The 23,663-nt window shown below is 38.2% G+C and overlaps 4 protein-coding genes across 6 annotated transcripts in view; all 4 read right to left on the bottom strand.

Moving 5' to 3' along the window:
- Positions 1–153: 153 nt before the first annotated feature.
- On the bottom strand, positions 154–2,871 carry LOC132958220 (uncharacterized). The gene is made up of 5 exons (XM_061030926.1): positions 2,787–2,871; positions 1,954–2,655; positions 1,742–1,867; positions 1,611–1,654; positions 154–758 (listed from the first exon to the last, which is right to left on the bottom strand). The coding sequence occupies exons 1-5, from the start codon at positions 2,839–2,841 to the stop codon at positions 642–644; spliced, it is 1,044 nt and encodes a 347-aa protein (XP_060886909.1). The 5' UTR covers positions 2,842–2,871; the 3' UTR covers positions 154–641.
- A 2,198-nt stretch (positions 2,872–5,069) lies between these two features.
- LOC132958222 (uncharacterized) overlaps positions 5,070–23,663 on the bottom strand; it is an 86,076-nt gene continuing 67,482 nt past the window's right edge. The window contains exons 1-5 of one of the 2 annotated variants that reach the window (XM_061030929.1): positions 7,161–7,648; positions 6,316–7,017; positions 6,075–6,200; positions 5,942–5,985; positions 5,070–5,849 (exon numbers count right to left, since the gene is read on the bottom strand). In XM_061030929.1, the coding sequence (XP_060886912.1) occupies positions 5,745–5,849; positions 5,942–5,985; positions 6,075–6,200; positions 6,316–7,017; positions 7,161–7,203 (1,020 nt within the window). In that variant the 5' untranslated portion in view covers positions 7,204–7,648 and the 3' untranslated portion in view covers positions 5,070–5,744. Of the gene's footprint in view, positions 5,850–5,941; positions 5,986–6,074; positions 6,201–6,315; positions 7,018–7,160; positions 7,649–23,663 lie in introns of those variants that run through there. The other variant, XM_061030930.1, reaches the window with a different exon arrangement.
- On the bottom strand, positions 12,434–15,122 carry LOC132958750 (uncharacterized). Its single transcript, XM_061031782.1, has 5 exons — positions 15,038–15,122; positions 14,205–14,906; positions 13,993–14,118; positions 13,862–13,905; positions 12,434–13,038 (listed from the first exon to the last, which is right to left on the bottom strand). Exons 1-5 carry the CDS (start codon positions 15,090–15,092, stop codon positions 12,922–12,924), a joined length of 1,044 nt encoding a protein of 347 aa, XP_060887765.1. The 5' UTR covers positions 15,093–15,122; the 3' UTR covers positions 12,434–12,921.
- On the bottom strand, positions 17,213–20,146 carry LOC132958619 (uncharacterized). 2 transcript variants are annotated; one of them, XM_061031567.1, is made up of 5 exons: positions 19,274–20,146; positions 18,429–19,130; positions 18,205–18,330; positions 18,066–18,115; positions 17,213–17,979 (listed from the first exon to the last, which is right to left on the bottom strand). In XM_061031567.1, the coding sequence occupies exons 1-5, from the start codon at positions 19,314–19,316 to the stop codon at positions 17,875–17,877; spliced, it is 1,026 nt and encodes a 341-aa protein (XP_060887550.1). In that variant the 5' UTR covers positions 19,317–20,146; the 3' UTR covers positions 17,213–17,874. The 2 variants fall into 2 exon arrangements, with proteins under 2 accessions (XP_060887550.1, XP_060887551.1); XM_061031568.1 differs by having other exon boundaries at positions 18,072–18,115; positions 19,274–20,137.

The following is a 23,663-nucleotide window of genomic DNA, read 5'->3' as shown; positions in this document are numbered from 1 at the left end:
CTATTTGTAGTAAGGCCATTCATTTTTTCTCATGCTAAATTTAAGGAAACTGCAGAATTATGAAGCTACACGATGATGAACCTTAAAAACAACAAAATAGTTGATCTTAAGCTTGTAAAGGTAAGTCTCAAAAGACAGAAAGTCAACAAGCTATTGGGGCTGTGTGGACAATATTTATTATACAAGTATCCATGGAATAGGAAGGTCTGAAAAGAGAACTACAGCATCTAAAGTCAAGTCAAGTTTATTTAAATAGCACATTTCAGCAACAAGGCAATTCACACAAGTGCTTGACACAAGACATCAAAAGCCTCATGACTAAGAGAATAAGAGATGTAAAAATGTAATAAAACCATCACATCACTGATAAAAAAAAATATGAAAAGATGTTTAAATAAAGATCCAAAAGAAATAAAGAAATATCACAATAAAGTACAAAATAAATAAATAACCTTATAGAATGTAAAGATGGTATCTGCTCTGAAGTCCCCGACTAGAGTCCTATCTTCTGGACTGACATGGATTGACCTGCCGATCTGACCTATTCGAAATGGGCTCTGTTTACCAATCCAAAAAGCTACTATTAAGATGACCGCTATGTCTAAAAGGCTCATTTATAACATCATTACTAATCACTTTGTCTACTGTTTTATACCAGAGTACACACATTCATCCTCAGTGTTTCGTGGTCTTCTGGATCTGTTGACCCTGTGTCCCCTCAAAGCTGCGTAATGGATGTCTTCCTCATTGTGGTCAACCTGGTAATAAGATATGAGTCTTAGTAAATATCAGCATCTCAGAGTGAAAAATAACCTTAAGAATCAGTGTATAAAAACCACTATTATTAATTTATTTTTATTTTAAAAGTGGGCAGCTTCCAACTCATGTACAGGTAGGAAATAAGTGCAGAGAGAGACTAAAGCTTAGTCACAGAAATGCACCATTATAACTATAAGTAGAGCCACATCACCCACTGCGTGTGACCCGATGTGATTGAAAATATGAAAATATATGAGATTGGGGAATGACATGCGGGAAAAGGTCGGACTTGAACCAGGGGTGCCTACTTAGAGGTCTGTAGCCTCTGTACATGGGGAGCAACCTAACCGCTGGACAATCAGTGCCGCAGGCAACACTTCTTAACAACTTTACTCCCTCATTCGGGTCATTGACCATACATTTAAAGAAAACTGTGGTAAACAGTTGAATGAATAAGCCAAGTTTGATAGATGATAGATTGATTCAAAAGGCTCTTCAATTTAAGACAACATGTGACCAGCAAAGGTGGGAAGGGCAACGCTTGGCAAATTGGTTGAGTGCTGAGGGTCCTTACTTCCCAACTATCAATGTTACAGTAGGATGAGAGGTCAACTAGCAGGATTGCAAACTCCACATGGTGAAAACAGATGGTACTAGAAAGAACTACTCAGCTGAACAGAAACGGTAAGTTGTGGACTTCGCTGTGCACAATGGAAAACATTTTTTTTCCCCTGGGAGACCCCCCAAAACAGAACATGTCTTATATGCCAGATCGACTTATATCCTAGATTTATGGAACGTGTTTTCAACATGTTTAAATGGGCAGAAAAGTTAATCTAATCACAAAGTACCTGTTCATCTGTTGTGGAGGGAGCGGAAATTCTTGCACCAGATTCTAGAAAAGAATGAAAAAATTCCTTCACTATCAAACTGTATCAAGTGAGTAAACACTGTCAAGAAGAAAGAAACGAGGTGACAGTACCTTTACACTTGCAGTTGTTTCTCTTGTAGATCACGCACGTAATGACGGCCAACAATAAAATCAAGATGATGGTAAAAGTCAAAGCTCCACTCAAGATATACACTAGGTCAAGTTGATGCTCCTTAGCTGTATAAAGTCAGAGATGAGAGTTTTAATAAGAAGAATTATACTTTAAAATAAAAAAGACAACCCCTGCTAAAATAGTAACGCACCTGTGATGATCACCTTGGTCCCGTTTCCAAACAGTATGTGTCCACATGAAGCGACAGCACAGTAGTAAGTCCCAGCATGAGAGTGATCGACGCTCTTTATTGGTAAGTTGTATTCACAGCTTTGTTGGTTGGGTTTCCTCGGACATGAACTATTCCTGTCTCCTTGGGTGTAAATGAGTCCTGAGTGAGATTCTTCAGAGTTTCTGAACCAGTAAACACTGTGTTCTCCATCACAGGTCCCAGTGTGGACTGTACAGCTCAGGGTCACTGCATCTCCAGGCTTGGTGGTCTCAGATGCTGATTGATTGATCAACAATTGAAAGTTCAAACCTGAGCCTTTTACACTTAGAGTAGTGCCCTCCATAAATTCAATCTTGTATGAACTGCTACGTGCACAGTAGTATGTAGCTGTGTCTGTAATGCGCACGTCCGTGATTTTTAAGTGATTACGACCATTTGTATTATCCAGTGTGAAGCGTGAATTATTCTGGAATTCTCCGTGAAAGTTTACATTTGTTTCATATTTGTAGGACATAGAGATGAGCTCTGGTTTCTGTCCCAGAGTTTGCTTGTACCAGTAATACTTTGATGTAAATTCACCTTCATAGAAACAACTCAAAGTGACCTCCTCACCAACATTAGCTGATATGAATCCACTCTCTTGGCGCACTTTGATCAACGATTTTGGATCCGATGTCTGAGCTAAAATGGGAAAAAACAAAATGCTGAAATGATTTCACACTGTCAAAATGTTCTTAATCAGCACATAAAACAACTTTAAGTAAATGCCAAGAAAAGTAAAAGTAAAGACACAATTCTAAAACATAACTCACCCATCTCCCCCAAGCACAGACATTCGAGGAAGAACGCAATCATGAGAGGTGTCATGGTGTTCAAACTACTGTGTCGAATGAAACACACCTTAGTGGTCTCTTCCCTCTTAAGAGGGAGGACACAATTTGATTGGCCAGTGAGAAATGACACAATACATTTCTGCAGAATGTTCTTCTTTGAAATACAGCAGGGAAACAAATAAAACTGGGATCTTATTTTGCCAAGGGTATTTAAAAATATTGGATTTAAAGCAAACAAACAATAACAAAATTGCTCAGTTATTTGCATGTCTTTGTGCCAAAGCTATTTTAAAATTGCGTCATCACTAGACCTCTGTTGAGGAAGAGACTGAATGAAATGCATTTAATGTAGTTAAAAAACATAAGTGAAGAAATACAAAGAGCAAAGATTATGAGATTTTCTGCAATTTTGAAGAACAAATTGACGCTGTAGGCAAGAGTGAGGATGAGGTTTCTTATAGGTCACATAGTCTTGCAACATCTTTTTGGTGTTAACTTGATCATCACCTAAAGAAGGATGACAGAAAACCACAAAGCATTTTTCACCTAAAGAGGAAGAAACTAAAAGCAGAGCAAAGGTGAAGACTGTTTGTTCACCTTTAATCTTTTTTTTTATAGACACCCTCTGTAAATGTGATCCCTCTTTTCTTTGTTTCACTGTGATATTTTAAATGAGTATTTTCAGCTTCAGACATGCTGCAATAACTTTTTCAGTGTTTTAGTGGTCTTCATCTCAAGAGACAGAAAAACCACAAAGCTATTTCCACTAAAAGAGGCAGAAACTAAAGACAAAGAAAAAATGGTAGACTGTTAGGTCTATGAGATCTAAAAGTAGCTAAGATAAAGGACATGCTACATTTGCACCATTAGTACCAATAGTGCCAATAGACAATAACAGGCCTTTCAGATAGGATGCAGTGTTGCTCCGCGCAAGAGCGTATTGCCTAGCCTTTATCTTCAGATAAAACCTTACAAAGCAATGCATTGCTGTGAATCTTCCCTTTAACAGGCATATAGTAACCTTCAACAGTACCAGCATCTGGGTTAAATGCTATTACCGCAATGCACTTTGAAACATATGTTCCTCTCTGTATGTATCCAACCACCTCTTAAAATCTGCATTAGTTTTTCAAGTGAAACCAATAATTTGATCGGGAAGCTTTGATGTAGAAGTTTCTGCAATTATCTAGGACTTTGGTACAGAACTCATGATCTCAAGACGATGACTTGTAATACCTGTGTAGACACAGCCTCACATGACATATGTATGATAAAAGAATATACTAATTTTTCTAAATGTCATGGTTGTTGGGGAGGTACCTTCTGGTGGTGCAGAAAACTGAATAAATACAAATAAAATCATTTTTTAATCCAGGTGCCATCTAGTTTGGCATGTTGAGTATAAGTTCAACCAGGAAGACTGTGCTTATTCTCTCACACGTTCATTCATCTCTTCATTCAACTTAACCACTCATCAATCAATCTCTCTCAACCAATCATCCTGCTGCAGTCAAAATTGTATTTTTGCATTCGCTGTGACTCCGCCCCAGTCCCATCCATTCCAGCTCAGCAGAGTTCAGATACTGCCTCAAAAACCCACTACTCGTCACTTTCTCTATTCCTCTTCACCAGCACCACCACCAGTGTCTAGACTCCATCAGGGGTTTATCCTGTTGGCCTCATTACCCCTCTGAGTACATGAAGTCGTCATGATGATTATTTCCTTCAGCATCAAGTGTTGTTGGTTTACACAAAGAAGGTGGTTATAATATTTTCATGTTGTTGCTGAGTTAGATGTGGAAGGAGTCTTTTCAAATCACACTATTTAGCAAGAATCTGTCCTGTTTAACTAACTTATGTCCCCCAACGCAAGAGCCAAGGGGGGCTCTGAAATGTTATCTTAACCACAGCACTCCAGCTTGTTTATTGGAAATATTTCTAGGTCTTCACTGCCAAGGCCACTTTTTCAGGATTTGATGTCCTTCATGCCCAAGAACACAACAAATCAGCGTTTAAATAAAAATGTCATCAGTTAAAGTTGTCTTTGTAAGTTTCTCCTGCGTTGTGATGTGTATGATATGACACACTTTTCCAGTAAACACGGTCACATTAACAACTGACAAATAACAAAGACAATACAATGCTAATAAAAAAGGAACAGTACCACTTACTTGTATTACTTGTATTCATGGACATCACCGTGTAAAAACAGCTCTTTTTTTTCTAAAGAATAAACGAGGAAATCTGGTTTCTTAATGGAATGGCTTTATTGTAAAAGTTAAAAAAAGTACAAAGATTTCAGTTTATTTTCTAATGAAAATAAAAACCCAAATTACTCCACAAAAACTTTCTTGTACATCAGATTTATTGTTTGGTTGATTATCCTCAAAAGTATTTTCAGTATAGATGTTGTCAGGTTTAACGCACTGAAAACACTTAAGTCTCATCAAAAAGTTCACATGACTTAAAAGTTGTCTTTTTCTTTTAACAAATGACTTCCAACGTCCGACACGTCTGTTCTTTCCTTTGCTCGTCTTTAACCTCCATCCAAAACACAGAATAACCAGATCAATGACCGAGATGAGATTTATTGTATAGAAGGTAAATCTTTCTACATGTGTCATGGAAACAATAGTGATACTTATATTATTATAACCAGAGATCACATGTTTCCCCAATAAGAAGGCATGGTTAATTCATTCTCTATATAAATCATGTAACTAGAACTCAGTTTAATTATGAAAGTAATTTAGAAAATTAATGAATACAGTCAAAAAATTAAAATGTATTTCAACTTGGTGCACATTGTTGTTAATTATAAAATAAAATCACTGTGATTATGGGTAAAATTGTTCACTGCTTTAAAGGTAAACACTTCAACTTTAGAGAAGATCATTTATTTTAAAATATTTAAATATTGGTGTGAAAAGCACATTCTTAGCACTTCACACCTGAGTACACGCAATCACCCGTTTCGATGTGTCTCTGTCTTCTCGACCGTTCAGGCTGATGAACACTTAAAGCAGCATAGTGGAGGTTGCCCTAGCAATATAGAAATTTGACAATGAAATCACGATATAGTCCTTTACAGAAATTATGAACATGTCAAGAAGGTGAACAGACATTACATTTACCTCGTCGTCTCCAGTGGCTGGAGCAGATAATCCTGGTTGAGACTCTGGATGTGAAACACAGAAAATGTTCCTTTATTCTAAAGCTAAATTCTGTCAATAAAATAGGTGAAAAAATAAAGAAAGTAACACTTACCTCTACATTGGCAGATGTTTCCCTTGATTTTCTTGTATATTGAGAAAGCCAGCGCAACAACCAGGATGGTGGTGAATGTCAAAGCTCTGATCAAGAAATACACTAAGGCAAGAGAGTCCACGTTATCTGAAGAGAGACGGACATCGGAAACAGAGATTTCAGGTTTTCATTTCTAAGTTTGTGCATTTTTCCTGAAGAATAAAAGATAACTACTCCTCAAATGACTCAAGATGTTACCCACATTCAAGGTCCAGTTTGGTCCCGTTTCCAAACAGAATGTGTCCACATGAAGCGACAGCGCAGTAGTAGGTCCCAGCATCAGAAAGATTCAGGTTCTTCATTGGCAAGTTGTAGACACAGGTGTCTGTTTTTGTATTCTTCTCACACTGATCATTACTGTCTCCGTGGGTGTAAATGATTTCCTGGTGAGACTCTTCAGAGTTTTTGAACCAGTAAACACTGTGTTCCCCGTCACAGGTCCCAGTGGGGACTGTACAGTTCAGAGTCACAGAGCCTCCTGGCTGGATGGTCTCAGATGCAGACTGATGGACTAAAGCTGGGACGTTCCAACCTGAGTCCTTTACACTGACTATAGTGCCCTCCGTGAAATTTAATACAAATTTAAAGCTACTTGCGCAGTAGTAAGTAGCTGAGTCTGAAACTTTCAAATTCAAAATTATCAAGTGATTTGTTTTGTTTTTAGTGTGGAGTGTGAACCGTGATTTGTCATTAAATTCATCCTGGAAAGTTATTCTTGTATCATACACGTAGAATGTAGAAATAAGCCTTGGTGTCTGACCCAGACTTTGTTTATACCAGTAAAGCCATGCTAAATCATCACCTTCATAAAAACATTGCAGAGTCACAGTTTGTCCAACTTCAGCTGAGACAAAACGTCTCTCTTGATGAATAGAGACGGATGATTCCTGATAAGTCAGCTGAGCTGAAGTCAGTTAAAGAGAAAACAGACACAAAATCAGTTCAATCTGACAGAACTCAGTGAAATTGTGTCAAAAAATGTCCAAAGAAAACTCTGAAATTTGCTAAAAGCTGAAGTATAAAAAGTGCAGTCTTAGAAAAACTTACCCATTCCCCCAAAGAACAAATGAATCAAAAAGCAGACAAACATTGTAGATGTCGACGTGTTGGAGTTCCTGTATTGAATGAAAAGACTCTCAGTACCTTCTCCACTCTTGAATTACAAGACTGTGTTTGATTGGTCAGCCTGGTGTGACATCATTTGCTCTACTCAGGAAACAAAATCTCATGTTCACTGACACCTATACTTTTTAGTTTGGTTTGGGGAGAGTTTTATGAAGGAAATAACCGTTCTTTATCTTGGTAGGATATTTACAAATATTTATAGTCTGTTAACAGTAATGTTGTACAGTAGTGTTGTCATGATACAACATTTTTTAAGTTCATTGTCATGATACTCGATACTAAAACTATACTTGAAACTGAAGCTTTACTGGTTTGATACTCGATACCTAATGAATCTATAATAGGATCTCCACATTAGGTTGGTAAAACTTGGAATTCAAAGTTTATTAACAACCTGAAGTGTAAAAAATACATTAACAATTAAGTTTTTGTCGTTGAATATTTATTTCACATTCATCAGGGCAAATAATTAAAGTATATTCATATCGTTAGTATAATATATTTATCTGGACAAATCCAGTGTGTTTTTGCAAAACCATAGGACTTGCACGAGCCGCAACCTCCGGTGTTGAAAAATGTCAAAGCTGCAGTTCTTAGAGTGTCCATTTGAGGCTGGCTGCAGAAGCACCGGAAGTCACATACACACCAATTCAAAAACGCCTGTTTTTACAGCAGAAATATAAGATATTTACAGCCCGGTATAAACAAAATAGGTCTGTTTAACTCAAGTCTCCATCGGCACACGTTGTACGGGGGGTGAATTCATTCATAATTAATTCATTTTGATTTCATGAAAGTTAAGCGTTATTCACAAAAAGGTATGTAGCTGACCTGATTGACTGGAGGGTGCGGTGCAGAAGTGTGTCAAGAGGCTGAAAACTCGCCATAGCTCCAGCTCTCAGCCTAACATTAGGTTGACTGAAAGTTTAGATGAGACAGCATTTCCAGCATGGAGACCGCCACCAATGGGACTCCAAAGCCCCCTGCAGGAACAGATGGGTGACGTCTTCAGGCCTAATCCTTAAATATTTACTATCTCTGACCTCACAAAAGAGTGAAGAGGTCAAAAAGCTCAGTATTACTTATAGTATATAGATTAAAATTATGGATTATATTATTATTTACAGTATTATATAGTTAATAAAGTTGATCTTTTTACGATTGCTGGAGCCCTTTGACCTCTTCAAACCTTTCATCCTCCATGCACCTTGGTAGTTGGTGAAGTCAGCCAGAAAACCCTACTCACAAAATAATGTACAAAATACTTTTTCAAAGATATCTTCACTGTCTCATTTTTATTTCATATATATCAGGGCCAATTTCTGATTGGTGGTTATATTAATTGTGACATTGTTAATATATTTTAAGAATTTCTCAATATTACAGATTCTTTTAACCTCAAGCAACATGTTGTAGGCCCCATGCACATAAAAGTCCACACCTTGGACCTGTTTTTTTCTCTAGGGATAGATGTCAACCATGTCTGATGTGAAGATTTACTGATCAGTGACCATAGAAGTATTTTCTTTGATCTTTGTGTAACCATTGATCCTCCCAGTGTTGTAAGAACCTTTCACTCCCGCATCATTACAACAAATACAGCCGATCAGTTCTTAGCACAATATGATATTATATATTGTTATTCACACTTAAACAATACTGACCTTTTATTGCAATCTTTTAATCTTCATTGTGCCACATTATTGGACACAGTGGCACCTTTAAAGACGAGGACTAAGGCCATTCCTAACATTTCCCCACGGATGACCAATAGTCTGAACGACTATGGAAATCCACTGGACTAGAGGTACATCGCCTTTATCTCAAAGATTTGCGGCATTCTTTTAATGAAGCAGTACAGGAAGCCAGAACTGCTTACTTTGGCACTTTACTCTCTTCCTCTAGAAGGAATCCAAAAGTTTTATTTAACACAATCAACAACATTGTCTCACCATCTCCATCCACCTTACCATGCTGTTCAACTGATGACTGCAAAAAGTTCCTCTCCTTCTTTGATGATAAGGTATTGGCTATAAGGTCCAATATGCAGCCGAACTCTCACCCACCTAGAGACAGCTCCTCTGCTACCCCTACTGTCTTGGTCTCCTTCCACCTTGTTAGCTTTGAGGATCTCATGGATTTGACAAAGAAAACAAAGCTGACTAATAGCTCCTTGAATGTCTTGCCACCTTCACTGTTTTTAAAACTTTTACCTACTATTGGTCCCGCTGTTTTATCCATTGTAAATTCCTCATTGCTTACAGGATGTTTTCCTACTTATTTTAAACATGCAACGATTCAGCCCATCTTAAAGAAACCAAATTTAGACCCAGCACTGCCTATGAACTAAAGGGCAATTTCAAAATTGCCATTTATTTCCAAAATATTGGAAAAGGTTGTGGCCAATCAACTCACTGCTGTGTTGGAGGAACATAAAATCTATGACAAATTCCAGTCGGGGTTCCAGAAAGGGCATTCCACTGAAACCACTCTATTGAGGGTCTCTCAGGTACAGCCCTGGACTGGTTCTCTTCGTATCTAAGTGAAAGGACCTTCACTGTCTCTGTTGGTGAGTTTATGGCTGACTCCTCTCCTTTATCGTGTGGAGTCCCGCAAGGCTCAGTCCTGGGACCTCTGTTGTTCTCTCTCTATCTGCTTCACCTAGGAAAGATTATACAAAGTTTTAATATTGTATATCATCTATGTGCAGATGATATACAACTGCAATTTTCATTTAAACCTAGCGAAGCCTCTACGTTGTCCAGGCTCCTAGACTGTTTTAATGCTAACAACGACTGGGCAACTGATCATTTCCTACAACTAAATGCAGAAAAAACAGAAGTCCTAGTTATTGCCCAAGACAAGTATGTTTCAACAATCATGCAAAACATTGGGCCCCTCTCCTCTGCTGTTCGCACCAACCTCCGTAATCTGGGAGTAATTTATTCTTCATTATCACTAGACAGCCATGTTAAACAGCTAACCAAATCATGCTTTTTTCATTTAAGAAATACCAGTAAGCTGAGAACATTAGTGTCTTTGGCAGAACTTGAGATGATTTTGCACGCCTTTGTCTCATCTCGTATCGATTATTGTAATGTTCTTTTCAACTCACTTAGCACATCCGCCCTAAACCGTCTCCAGTCAATCCAGAATGCTGCTGCTCGATTACTCTGCACTGGCTCCCTGTGGCATATAGGATTAAATTTAAAATGCTCATTCTCACCTTCAGAGCCATTCACGGTCAGGCCCCAGATTATCTGTCAGAACTCATTCACCCGTATTCACCCACCCGTTCACTAAGGTCAAACACCCTACACCTGCTGTCTGTCCCGCAGATACATTTTAAGACTTGTAGGGATCGTGGTTTTCAGTCCATAGCACCAATCCTTTGGAATTCTCTACCCATCTCCCTACGTCTTTCTGACTCTGTTGAGTCTTTAAAAAAAAACAAAAAACGTTAATGTTTAGACAGCCCTATGGGTAATCAGGTCCACCCAGTGTACCTACTCATCTATGTTTTATTGTGCCAATTATTGTTCCTGGTTATAGCAGGATTTGATAATGTCGTCCATGACGTACTAATTGTTTTTCATTATTTTATTGTATGTATGCTGTTGTTGTTTTTTGTTGATGTAAAGACCTTTGTCTGCGAAAAGTGCTGTATAAATGAACGTTATTATTATTATTATTATTATTATTATTATTATTATTATTACATAAATAAACTTTTTTCTAGTGCAACTTTTTGGCCAAGACGTGAGGCAACGCAAAGCGATGCCACAGGCGGCCTTCGTCGCCACTAGTTCTTTACCGTCTGCTTGGTGTGTCAGGGCCTTTACATCATCAATGTCCAAACTTCCAGTAGGTTTACCAGGAAATGGCAGAGCCAGCCAATCAGATGAAGTACACCTGTCACAAATTTACAGATATCTGCATGGTGTATATTTTACAGGGGCGTACTTCATTCAGATAGAAAAGATATTGAATATACTCCATGTATTACATAACAGAAGAAATGTGGTTTTCTCCAAACACTAACATGTGCTCTTCTTTATGAGAAGATCTGCACAGCTATTACTCTACATATGTTGAAATACAACACCTTCAGGAGGCATGCCAGGATGTTTTTGGACCAGCCATTAACCACAAACAGAACATAGATCAACAGACATTATTTTAGTGAATTTGCATATTGTTGAAAGAAAAGTCAGACAGAGAAAAAAGGGAATAAAAGTAAATCATATGTGAAGTACTTCCAGACCTTAAACAGAGCAATGCATTGGATGGAGACATGAGGACAGACTCACCAGTTGATTAGTAAAAAAAACTATTCAATAACTTAATTTACTTAACACCAGAGGTGGGTCAAAGTCATTGTTTTGCAAGTCACAAGCTAGTCCTCTAGTCCGGAGTGAAGTCCCAAGTAAAGACAAGCAAGTCTCAAGTCGAGTTGTGTACTAACCTTTGAATTTTGAGTCCTAAACAAGTCATTAGCTCTCTTCACCAAATAAAAGCAATTTTTACAGAGTAAGAATCTGTTACAATTACACAAATCATGATTGCTTTTTGAATTATTGTATTTAGCCTACCTAAAATAACAATACCAGTGTTACTGATTGTTTTTCTCTTCTTCCTAATTTCATTTTTTTCCATTTATTTTTCCTGAATTCTGTGTTTAAAGATGTGTTTCATTGGATCAGATCACTGATTTGGAACATTTTATTAGATCAGGTCAAGAATTTGGAAAATTATAAAAAAAATATATTTGCTCTCCTTGACTTTTTTTTATAAGGTAATAGTGCCCAGACCCCCACCACTCCCCCCTGGAACTTCCCTTTCATATTTGAAAAGGTCATTTAGCGTGCACTAGCATATATTTTTACTGTTTGGATATAAAGCATTGCTGTTTAACAGTCTGTGTGCAGAAGTTCACAGACTACAGCCGGCTTTAGTTAGACGTCACTATTGTTAAGTTGCTGACCGTTGATAAATGCAGACACAGTGCGAGTCCAAGTCATGTGACTCGAGTCCTTTTTTAACTATTTGTAGTAAGGCCATTCATTTTTTCTCACACTAAATTTAAGGAAACTGCAGAATTATGAAGCTACACGATGATGAACCTTAAAAACAACAAAATAGTTGATCTTAAGCTTGTAAAGATAAGTCTCAAAAGACAGAAAGTCAACAAGCTATTGGGGCTGTGTGTACAATATTTATTATAGAAGTATCCATGGAATAGGAAGGTCTGAAAAGAGAACTACAGCATCTAAAGTCAAGTCAAGTTTATTTAAATAGCACATTTCAGCAACAAGGCAATTCACACAAGTGTTTGACACAAGACATCAAAAGCCTCATGACTAAGAGAATAAGAGATGTAAAAATGTAATAAAACCATCACATCACTGATAAAAAAAAATATGAAAAGATGTTTAAATAAAGATCCAAAAGAAATAAAGAAATATCACAATAAAGTACAAAATAAATAAATAACCTTATAGAATGTAAAGATGGTATCTGCTCTGAAGTCCCCGACTAGAGTCCTATCTTCTGGACTGACATGGATTGACCTGCCGATCTGACCTATTCGAAATGGGCTCTGTTTACCAATCCAAAAAGCTACTATTAAGATGACCACTATGTCTAAAAGGCTCATTTATAACATCATTACTAATCACTTTGTCTACTGTTTTATACCAGAGTACACACATTCATCCTCAGTGTTTCGTGGTCTTCTGGATCTGTTGACCCTGTGTCCCCTCAAAGCTGCGTAATGGATGTCTTCCTCATTGTGGTCAACCTGGTAATAAGATATGAGTCTTAGTAAATATCAGCATCTCAGAGTGAAAAATAACCTTAAGAATCAGTGTATAAAAAACACTATTATTAATTTATTTTTATTTTAAAAGTGGGCAGCTTCCAACTCATGTACAGGTAGGAAATAAGTGCAGAGAGAGACTAAAGCTTAGTCACAGAAATGCACCATTATAACTATAAGTAGAGCCACATCACCCACTGCGTGTGACCCGATGTGATTGAAAATATGAAAATATATGAGATTGGGGAATGACATGCGGGAAAAGGTCGGACTTGAACCAGGGGTACTTAGAGGTCTGTAGCCTCTATACATTAATTGCCGGAGGCAACACTTCTTAACAACTTTACTCCCTTATTAGGGTCATTGACCATACATTTAAAGAAAACTGTGGTAAACAGTTGAATGAATAAGCCAAGTTTGATAGATGATAGATTGATTCAAAAGGCTCTTCAATTTAAGACAACATGTGACCAGCAAAGGTGGGAAGGGCAACGCTTGGCACATAGGTTGAGTGCTGAGGGTCCTTACTTCCCAACTATCAATGTTACAGTAGGATGAGAGGTCAACTAGCAGGATTGCAAACTCCACATGGTGAAAACAGATGGTACTAGAAATAACTACTCAGCTGAACAGAAACGGTAAGTTGTGGACTTCGCTGTGCACAATGGAAAACATTTTTTTTCCCCTGGGAGACCCCCCAAAACAGAACATGTCTTATATGCCAGATCGACTTATATCCTAGATTTATGGAACGTGTTTTCAACATGTTTAAATTGGCAGAAAAGTTAATCTAATCACAAAGTACCTGTTCATCTGTTGTGGAGGGAGCGGAAATTCTTGCACCAGATTCTAAAAAACAATGAAAAAGTTCCTTTACTATCAAACTGTATCAAGTGAGTAAACACTGTCAAGAAGAAAGAAACGAGGTGACAGTACCTTTACACTTGCAGTTGTTTCTCTTGTAGATCACGCACGTAATGACGGCCAACAATAAAATCAAGATGATGGTAAAAGTCAAAGCTCCACTCAAGATATACACTAGGTCAAGTTGATGCTCCTTAGCTGTATAAAGTCAGAGATGAGAGTTTTAATAAGAAGAATTATACTTTAAAATAAAAAAGACAACCCCTGCTAAAATAGTAACGCACCTGTGATGATCACCTTGGTCCCGTTTCCAAACAGTATGTGTCCACATGAAGCGACAGCACAGTAGTAAGTCCCAGCATGAGAGTGATCGACGCTCTTTATTGGTAAGTTGTATTCACAGCTTTGTTGGTTGGGTTTCCTCGGACATGAACTATTCCTGTCTCCTTGGGTGTAAATGAGTCCTGAGTGAGATTCTTCAGAGTTTCTGAACCAGTAAACACTGTGTTCTCCATCACAGGTCCCAGTGTGGACTGTACAGCTCAGGGTCACTGCATCTCCAGGCTTGGTGGTCTCAGATGCTGATTGATTGATCAACAATTGAAAGTTCAAACCTGAGCCTTTTACACTTAGAGTAGTGCCCTCCATAAATTCAATCTTGTATGAACTGCTACGTGCACAGTAGTAAGTAGCTGTGTCTGTAATGCGCACGTCCGTGATTTTTAAGTGATTACGACCATTTGTATTATCCAGTGTGAAGCGTGAATTATTCTGGAATTCTCCGTGAAAGTTTACATTTGTTTCATATTTGTAGGACATAGAGATGAGCTCTGGTTTCTGTCCCAGAGTTTGCTTGTACCAGTAATACTTTGATGTAAATTCACCTTCATAGAAACAACTCAAAGTGACCTCCTCACCAACATTAGCTGATATGAATCCACTCTCTTGGCGCACTTTGATCAACGATTTTGGATCCGATGTCTGAGCTAAAATGGGAAAAAACAAAATGCTGAAATGATTTCACACTGTCAAAATGTTCTTAATCAGCACATAAAACAACTTTAAGTAAATGCCAAGAAAAGTAAAAGTAAAGACACAATTCTAAAACATAACTCACCCATCTCCCCCAAGCACAGACATTCGAGGAAGAACGCAATCATGAGAGGTGTCATGGTGTTCAAACTACTGTGTCGAATGAAACACACCTTAGTGGTCTCTTCCCTCTTAAGAGGGAGGACACAATTTGATTGGCCAGTGAGAAATGACACAATACATTTCTGCAGAATGTTCTTCTTTGAAATACAGCAGGGAAACAAATAAAACTGGGATCTTATTTTGCCAAGGGTATTTAAAAATATTGGATTTAAAGCAAACAAACAATAACAAAATTGCTCAGTTATTTGCATGTCTTTGTGCCAAAGCTATTTTAAAATTGCGTCATCACTAGACCTCTGTTGAGGAAGAGACTGAATGAAATGCATTTAATGTAGTTAAAAAACATAAGTGAAGAAATACAAAGAGCAAAGATTATGAGATTTTCTGCAATTTTGAAGAACAAATTGACGCTGTAGGCAAGAGTGAGGATGAGGTTTCTTATAGGTCACATAGTCTTGCAACATCTTTTTGGTGTTAACTTGATCATCACCTAAAGAAGGATGACAGAAAACCACAAAGCATTTTTCACCTAAAGAGGAAGAAACTAAAAGCAGAGCAAAGGTGAAGACTGTTTGTTCACCTTTAATCTTTTTTTTTATAGACACCCTCTGTAAATGTGATCCCTCTTTTCTTTGTTTCACTGTGATATTTTAAATGAGTATTTTCAGCTTCAGACATGCTGCAATAACTTTTTCAGTGTTTTAGTGGTCTTCATCTCAAGAGACAGAAAAACCACAAAGCTATTTCCACTAAAAGAGGCAGAAACTAAAGACAAAGAAAAAATGGTAGACTGTTAGGTCTATGAGATCTAAAAGTAGCTAAGATAAAGGACATGCTACATTTGCACCATTAGTACCAATAGTGCCAATAGACAATAACAGGCCTTTCAGATAGGATGCAGTGTTGCTCCGCGCAAGAGCGTATTGCCTAGCCTTTATCTTCAGATAAAACCTTACAAAGCAATGCATTGCTGTGAATCTTCCCTTTAACAGGCATATAGTAACCTTCAACAGTACCAGCATCTGGGTTAAATGCTATTACCGCAATGCACTTTGAAACATATGTTCCTCTCTGTATGTATCCAACCACCTCTTAAAATCTGCATTAGTTTTTCAAGTGAAACCAATAATTTGATCGGGAAGCTTTGATGTAGAAGTTTCTGCAATTATCTAGGACTTTGGTACAGAACTCATGATCTCAAGACGATGACTTGTAATACCTGTGTAGACACAGCCTCACATGACATATGTATGATAAAAGAATATACTAATTTTTCTAAATGTCATGGTTGTTGGGGAGGTACCTTCTGGTGGTGCAGAAAACTGAATAAATACAAATAAAATCATTTTTTAATCCAGGTGCCATCTAGTTTGGCATGTTGAGTATAAGTTCAACCAGGAAGACTGTGCTTATTCTCTCACACGTTCATTCATCTCTTCATTCAACTTAACCACTCATCAATCAATCTCTCTCAACCAATCATCCTGCTGCAGTCAAAATTGTATTTTTGCATTCGCTGTGACTCCGCCCCAGTCCCATCCATTCCAGCTCAGCAGAGTTCAGATACTGCCTCAAAAACCCACTACTCGTCACTTCCTCTATTCCTCTTCACCAGCACCACCACCAGTGTCTAGACTCCATCAGGGGTTTATCCTGTTGGCCTCATTACCCCTCTAAGTACATGAAGTCGTCATGATGATTATCTCCTTCAGCATCAAGTGTTGTTGGTTTACACAAAGAAGGTGGTTATAATATTTTCATGTTGTTGCTGAGTTAGATGTGGAAGGAGTCTTTTCAAATCACACTATTTAGCAAGAATCTGTCCTGTTTAACTAACTTATGTCCCCCAACGCAAGAGCCAAGGGGGGCTCTGAAATGTTATCTTAACCATAGCACTCCAGCTTGTTTATTGGAAATATTTCTAGGTCTTCACTGCCAAGGCCACTTTTTCAGGATCTGATGTCCTTCATGCCCAAGAACACAACAAATCAGCGTTTAAATAAAAATGAAGAGAAATTTAACTAACCTCACTGTATATCACTCATCAGTTAAAGTTGTCTTTGTAAGTTTCTCCTGCGTTGTGATGTGTATGATATGACACACTTTTCCAGTAAACACGGTCACATAAAGAGAGAAATCTGGTTTCTTAATGGAATGGCTTTATTGTAAAAGTTAAAAAAAAGTACAAAGATTTCAGTTTATTTTCTAATGAAAATAAAAACCCAAATTACTCCACAAAAACTTTCTTGTACATCAAATTTATTGTTTGGTTGATTATCCTCAAAAGTATTTTCAGTATAGATGTTGTCAGGTTTAACGCACTGAAAACACTTAAGTCTCATCAAAAAGTTCACGACTTAAAAGTTGTCTTTTTCTTTTAACAAATGACTTCCAACGTCCAAGACGTCTGTTCTTGCCTTTGCTCGTCTTTAACCTCCATCCAAAACACAGAATAACCAGATCAATGACCGAATGTCCATATCACTATGGAAACAATAGTGATACTTATATTATTATAACCAGAGATCACATGTTTCCCCAATAAGAAGGCATGGTTAATTCATTCTCTATATAAATCATGTAACTAGAACTCAGTTTAATTATGAAATTTATTTGGAAAATGGATGAATACAGTCAAAAAAAAAATATAATTAATCTTGGTGCACATTGTTGTTAATTATAAAATAAAATCACTTTGATTATGGGTAAAATTGTTCACTGCTTTAAAGGTAAACACTTCAACTTTAGATAAGATCATTTCTTTTTAAATATTTAAATATAGGTGTGAAAAGCACATTCTTAGCACTTCACACCTGAGTACACGCAATCACCCGTTTCGATGTGTCTCTGTCTTCTCGACCGTTCAGGCTGATGAACACTTAAAGCAGCATAGTGGAGGTTGCCCTAGCAATATAGAAATTTGACAATGAAATCACTATATAGTCCTTTACAGAAATTATGAACATGTCAAGAAGGTGAACAGACATTACATTTACCTCGTCGTCTCCAGTGGATGGAGCAGATAATCCTGGTTGAGACTCTGGATGTGAAACACAGAAAATGTTCCTTTATTCTAAAGCTAAATTCTGTCAATAAAATAGGTGAAAAAATAAAGAAAGTAACACTTACCTCTACATTGGCAGATGTTTCCCTTGATTTTCTTGTATATTGAGAAAGCCAGCGCAACAACCAGGATGGTGGTGACTGTCAAAGCTCCGATCAAGAAATACACTAAGGCAAGAGAGTCCACGTTATCTGCAGAGAGACGGACATCGGAAACAATGATTTTTCTGTGCATTTTTCCTGAAGAGTCACAAATAACTACTCCTCAAATTACTTAAGCTGTTACCCACCTTCAAGGTCCAGCTTGGTCCCGTTTCCAAACAGAATGTGTCCACATGAAGCGACAGCGCAGTAGTAGGTCCCAGCATCAGAAAGATTCAGGTTCTTCATTGGCAAGTTGTAGACACAGGTGTCTGTTTTTGTATTCTTCTCACACTGATCATTACTGTCTCCGTGGGTGTAAATGATTTCCTGGTGAGACTCTTCAGAGTTTTTGAACCAGTAAACACTGTGTTCCCCGTCACAGGTCCCAGTGGGGACTGTACAGTTCAGAGTCACAGAGCCTCCTGGCTGGATGGTCTCAGGTGCAGACTGATGGACTAAAGCTGGGACGTTCCAACCTGAGTCCTTTACACTGACTATAGTGCCCTCCGTGAAATGTAATAAATATTCATAGCTACATGCGCAGTAGTAAGTAGCTGAGTCTGAAACTTTCAAATTCAAAATTATCAAGTGATTTGTTTTGTTTTTAGTGTGGAGTGTGAACCGTGATTTGTCATTAAATTCATCCTGGAAAGTTATTCTTGTATCATACACGTAGAATGTAGAAATAAGCCTTGGTGTCTGACCCAGACTTTGTTTATACCAGTAAAGCCATGCTGAATCATCACCTTCATAAAAACATTGCAGAGTCACAGTTTGTCCAACTTCAGCTGAGACAAAACGTCTCTCTTGATGAATAGAGACGGATGATTCCTGATAAGTCAGCTGAGCTGAAGTCAGTTAAAGAGAAAACAGACACAAAATCAGTTCAATCTGACAGAACTCAGTGAAATTGTGTCAAAAAATGTCCAAAGAAAACTCTGAAATTTGCTAAAAGCTGAAGTATAAAAAGTGTAGTCTTAGAAAAACTTACCCATTCCCCCAAAGAACAAATGAATCAAAAAGCAGACAAACATTGTAGATGTCGACGTGTTGGAGTTCCTGTATTGAATGAAAAGACTCTCAGTACCTTCTCCACTCTTGAATTACAAGACTGCGTTTGATTGGTCAACCTGGTGTGACATCATTTGCTCTACTCAGGAAACAAAATCTCATGTTCACTGACACCTATACTTTTTAGTTTGGTTTGGGGAGAGTTTTATGAAGGAAATAACCGTTCTTTATCTTGGTAGGATATTTACAAATATTTATAGTCTGTTAACAGTAATGTTGTACAGTAGTGTTGTCATGATACAACATTTTTTAAGTTCATTGTCATGATACTCGATACTAAAACTATACTTGAAACTGAAGCTTTACTGGTTTGATACTCGATACCTAATGAATCTATAATAGGATCTCCACATTAGGTTGGTAAAACTTGGAATTCAAAGTTTATTAACAACCTGAAGTGTAAAAAATACATTAACAATTAAGTTTTTTGTCGTTGAATATTTATTTCACATTTATCAGGGCAAATAATTAAAGTATATTCATATCGTTAGTATAATATATTTATCTGGACAAATCCAGTGTGTTTTTGCAAAACCATAGGACTTGCACGAGCCGCAACCTCCGGTGTTGAAAAATGCCAAAGCTGCAGTTCTTAGAGTGTCCACTTGAGGCTGGCTGCAGAATCACCGGAAGTCACATACACACCAATTCAAAAACGCCTGTTTTTACAGCAGAAATATAAGATATTTACAGCCCGGTATAAACAAAATAGGTCTGTTTAACTCATGTCTCCATCGGCACACGTTGTACGGGGGGTGAATTAATTTATAATTAATTCATTTTGATTTCATGAAAGCTAAGCGTTATTCACAAAAAGGTATGTAGCTGACCTGATTGACTGGAGGGTGCGGTGCAGAAGTGTGTCAAGAGGCTTAAAGAGCCCATATTATGCCCTTTTTTGGGGTTCATTTAATCTATGTACCTACTTTTGTATGTTCACAATAGCTAAAGTCCGAAAAAACGCTCTGAGTCCATCAGCTGTACTCTGCTGAGCCCCCACTGCAGAGCCCCACATGGGCCAAGTCTGCTCTGATTGGTCTGCCGATCCGCTCTGTCGTTATTGGTCAGTTGCTCAGCATGGTTCTCGGAAATGTCCCGCCTCTTTTACCATATTGGGAATGCAGCCACTGGCTCCGTCCGAGGGGAGCATAAACATTAGCACCTTAGCACTACTGTGCTACCGCAGGCTACGTCATATCATGGGCGTGCTACAGAAGTTAACGGGCGTGCAACATGAGCTGCTGGGCTTGCCACAACGAGCCAATGGGCTTAGATCAGTGATCTCACACTGACAATGACGTCAGACTGACACATTTTTATCGAGGGGGGCTAGAACCGAGCGTTACATGCGGCTAATGCTACAGCTAACAGGAATAGGTAGGAGAAGCCGCGTTTCCGCGGACTTTGAATTTTTGCACATAGATGTGTCTAAACATGCACAGGACACTTGGAAAACACACTAAAGAGCATATAAAACCAGAAAAAGCATAATATTGGACCTTTAAAACTCGCCATAGCTCCAGCTCTCACCCTAAAATTAGGTTGACTGAAAGTAAGGATGAGACAGCATTTCCAGCATGGAGACCGCCACCGATGGGACTCCAAAGCCCCCTGCAGGAACAGATGGGTGACGTCTTCAGGCCTAATCCTTAAATATTTACTATCTATGAACTCACAAAAGAGTGAAGAGGTCAAAAAGCTCCAGTATTACTTATAGTATATAGATTAAAATTATGGATTATATTATTATTTACAGTATTATATAGTTAATAAAGCTGATCTTTATACTTCAAGTGTTGCTGGAGCCCTTTGACCTCTTCAAACCTTTCATCCTCCGTGCACCTTGGTAGTTGGTGAAGTTGGCCAGAAAACCCTACTCACAAAATAATGTACAAAATACTTTTTCAAAGATATCTTCACTGTCTCATTTTTATTTCATATATATCAGGGCCAATTTCTGATTGGTGGTTATATTAATTGGGACATTGTTAATAAATGTATGTATTATCAACCTGCCCTGCACATTGCCCATTCATTATTTAATAAATATAATAGAATTTATGAATCTATAAAAAAGCCATTTCACTTGAATGAAATGTTGCTGCAGCAACCCAATCATTCTCTTTGTTTTAAACCAGGAACATTATCTTCACTTTGGGAATTGTTTCATTTGCTTAATTCACAGTTGGAGTTTGCCTTTTTCCTGGCCGTTCAGCCTGACATTAATGAGACACCGTAGTAGATGTGACATGTAACGTTAGCTAATAGCCCTATGTAATTTAGCATAGGCTAACTTTATCCCTGAATAACTGTAGCTTAATAATATGTATAATTTGGAACTAGCAGGTTCTGATAAGCTTGACATGCTATTTATGCAGTATTAACCACAGCACTCCAGCTTGTTTATTGGAAATATTTCTAGGTCTTCACTGCCAAGACCACTTTTTCAGGATCTGATGTTCTCCATGCCTAAGAACATTTCAAATCTGCTCTTTTTTTTTACTAATCTTACTGTATATCACTCGTCAGTTAAAATTGTCTTTGTAAGTTTCTCCTGCGTTGTGATGTGTATGATATGACACACTTTTCCAGTAAACACAGTCACATTAAAGGGATACTTAACCCATTTGCATTAAGCTTTGTAGCATTAGAAACCTGGTAGTATTTTTGAATGGTCGTGCCCTCATTTTCCCCTGAGATGGGAAATCTTTGTATTTCTAAGTCTGAAAAGGAGCTTCCAGTGACGCAAAATGAAATTTTTGCGTCACTGGAAGCTGTTGCGGTTAGCGGGGTGAAACTAGAACGCTAGTTCCTCATATTTTCGACCACTGAAGCTACAGACCAATCACAGATCAGTGGGTGGGAACTCACTCCCAGAATCAAAACTTTACGTCCGCCATATTGCTTGGAAGCTATGCTAACAGGCTCTATGGAGAAAGCTGATAATGGCGGAAAAATATAAATATAGCCGTGAGATGGTTGCTGCCGACAGGCCTGTCTTGTGTTTTGGCTGCTGCGGCTGCTGCCAGCCGGGATCGGCGCTGGCTGCTGGCCGCCGCGACACGGGACTGGCCTGTCGGCAGCAACCATCTCGCGGCTATATTGCTATATTGCTGGCCGCTATATTACTGACTGTCGGCGGCGGTGAGGATGAGGAGCCCGGGCCAGCTCAAGATGGGGCGGACTGGTAGTGTCGGTGCTCTCACTGTTTGTCTGTGGACACAGACATAGAGTCTGTTTTCTGCCAGGAATTTCCAAGATACCAATTCCTTCTGGAAGAAATCTCGGAATCAGTTGAGGAAATGATGTTTTGAAGTAAACATGTCTGTAAATGTTTTTATTTCTATATTTCTACTGCTATACTGTATATTTTAGAGAAACTGTAACGATTGAATTTCCCTCTGGATTAGTAAAGTATTTCTGATTCTGAACTAGAGGACCTTAGTGGGAGTGGCCCATTGGTGCTATGCATTCTGGGATTTGGTGTCTTTCATCCACATGAGCCAAAAAGACACTTTCTGTCTTTTCTCGGCCAAGAAGACACCAACTTCAAAATGTATTTTACATTTCTACATATATGACCCAATGTCAATACAGATTCATGTTTCAACAGGTGAAGTATCCCTTTAACAACCGACAAATAACAAAGACAATACAATGCTGCAGCAAAAACTTGGAAATGTACAATATCCATATTTAGGTTCAAATTTTAAAAAATTAAAAAAGGAACAGTACCACTTACCTGTATTCATGGACATCAGCTCTTTTTGTACAGAATAAACAGAGAAATATGGTTTCTTAATGTAATGGCTTTATTGCAAAAGTAAAAAAGGGAGAAGGATTTCAGATACATATTTTTTTCTAATGAAAAGAAAAACCCAAGTGAACCCATCGTCCAATGGCCAGCGGATCCACCCGAAATTGTTCACAATAGTGGCCAGATGGGGGCCTTTCTGAACAGTACAGGCTAAGATGTCTCTGAGAGGCTAAAAAATCCTGTAGCGCTTTGGAGAAGATGCTGGGTGCAGCGGTTTCTTTCAATGTACCCACACTAGAGGTCTGCAACCCGACCCGAGCCCTCAGGTTGTTTTGGGCTGGATGTTTTGGGCCCGAGCCATGATCTAACCCACACATTGCTGAAAAAAACTGTATAGACAAAAGTAGCATGCGAGCTGACTGCGGCTAACGCTAGTGAGCTAATACATTTATTAATGATCACCTCAGGAGCTCTCTACTACAAATACATTTACCAACCTGAAACAAACACCCATGGATAACCCAAACACAGCGATTCACCTCTGAGGTATGGA

Source organism: Labrus mixtus, chromosome 23 (genome assembly GCF_963584025.1).
Source record: "Labrus mixtus chromosome 23, fLabMix1.1, whole genome shotgun sequence".
In the NCBI taxonomy this organism is placed as follows: domain Eukaryota; kingdom Metazoa; phylum Chordata; class Actinopteri; order Labriformes; family Labridae; genus Labrus; species Labrus mixtus.
This window is presented reverse-complemented; position numbering and strand designations above follow the sequence as displayed.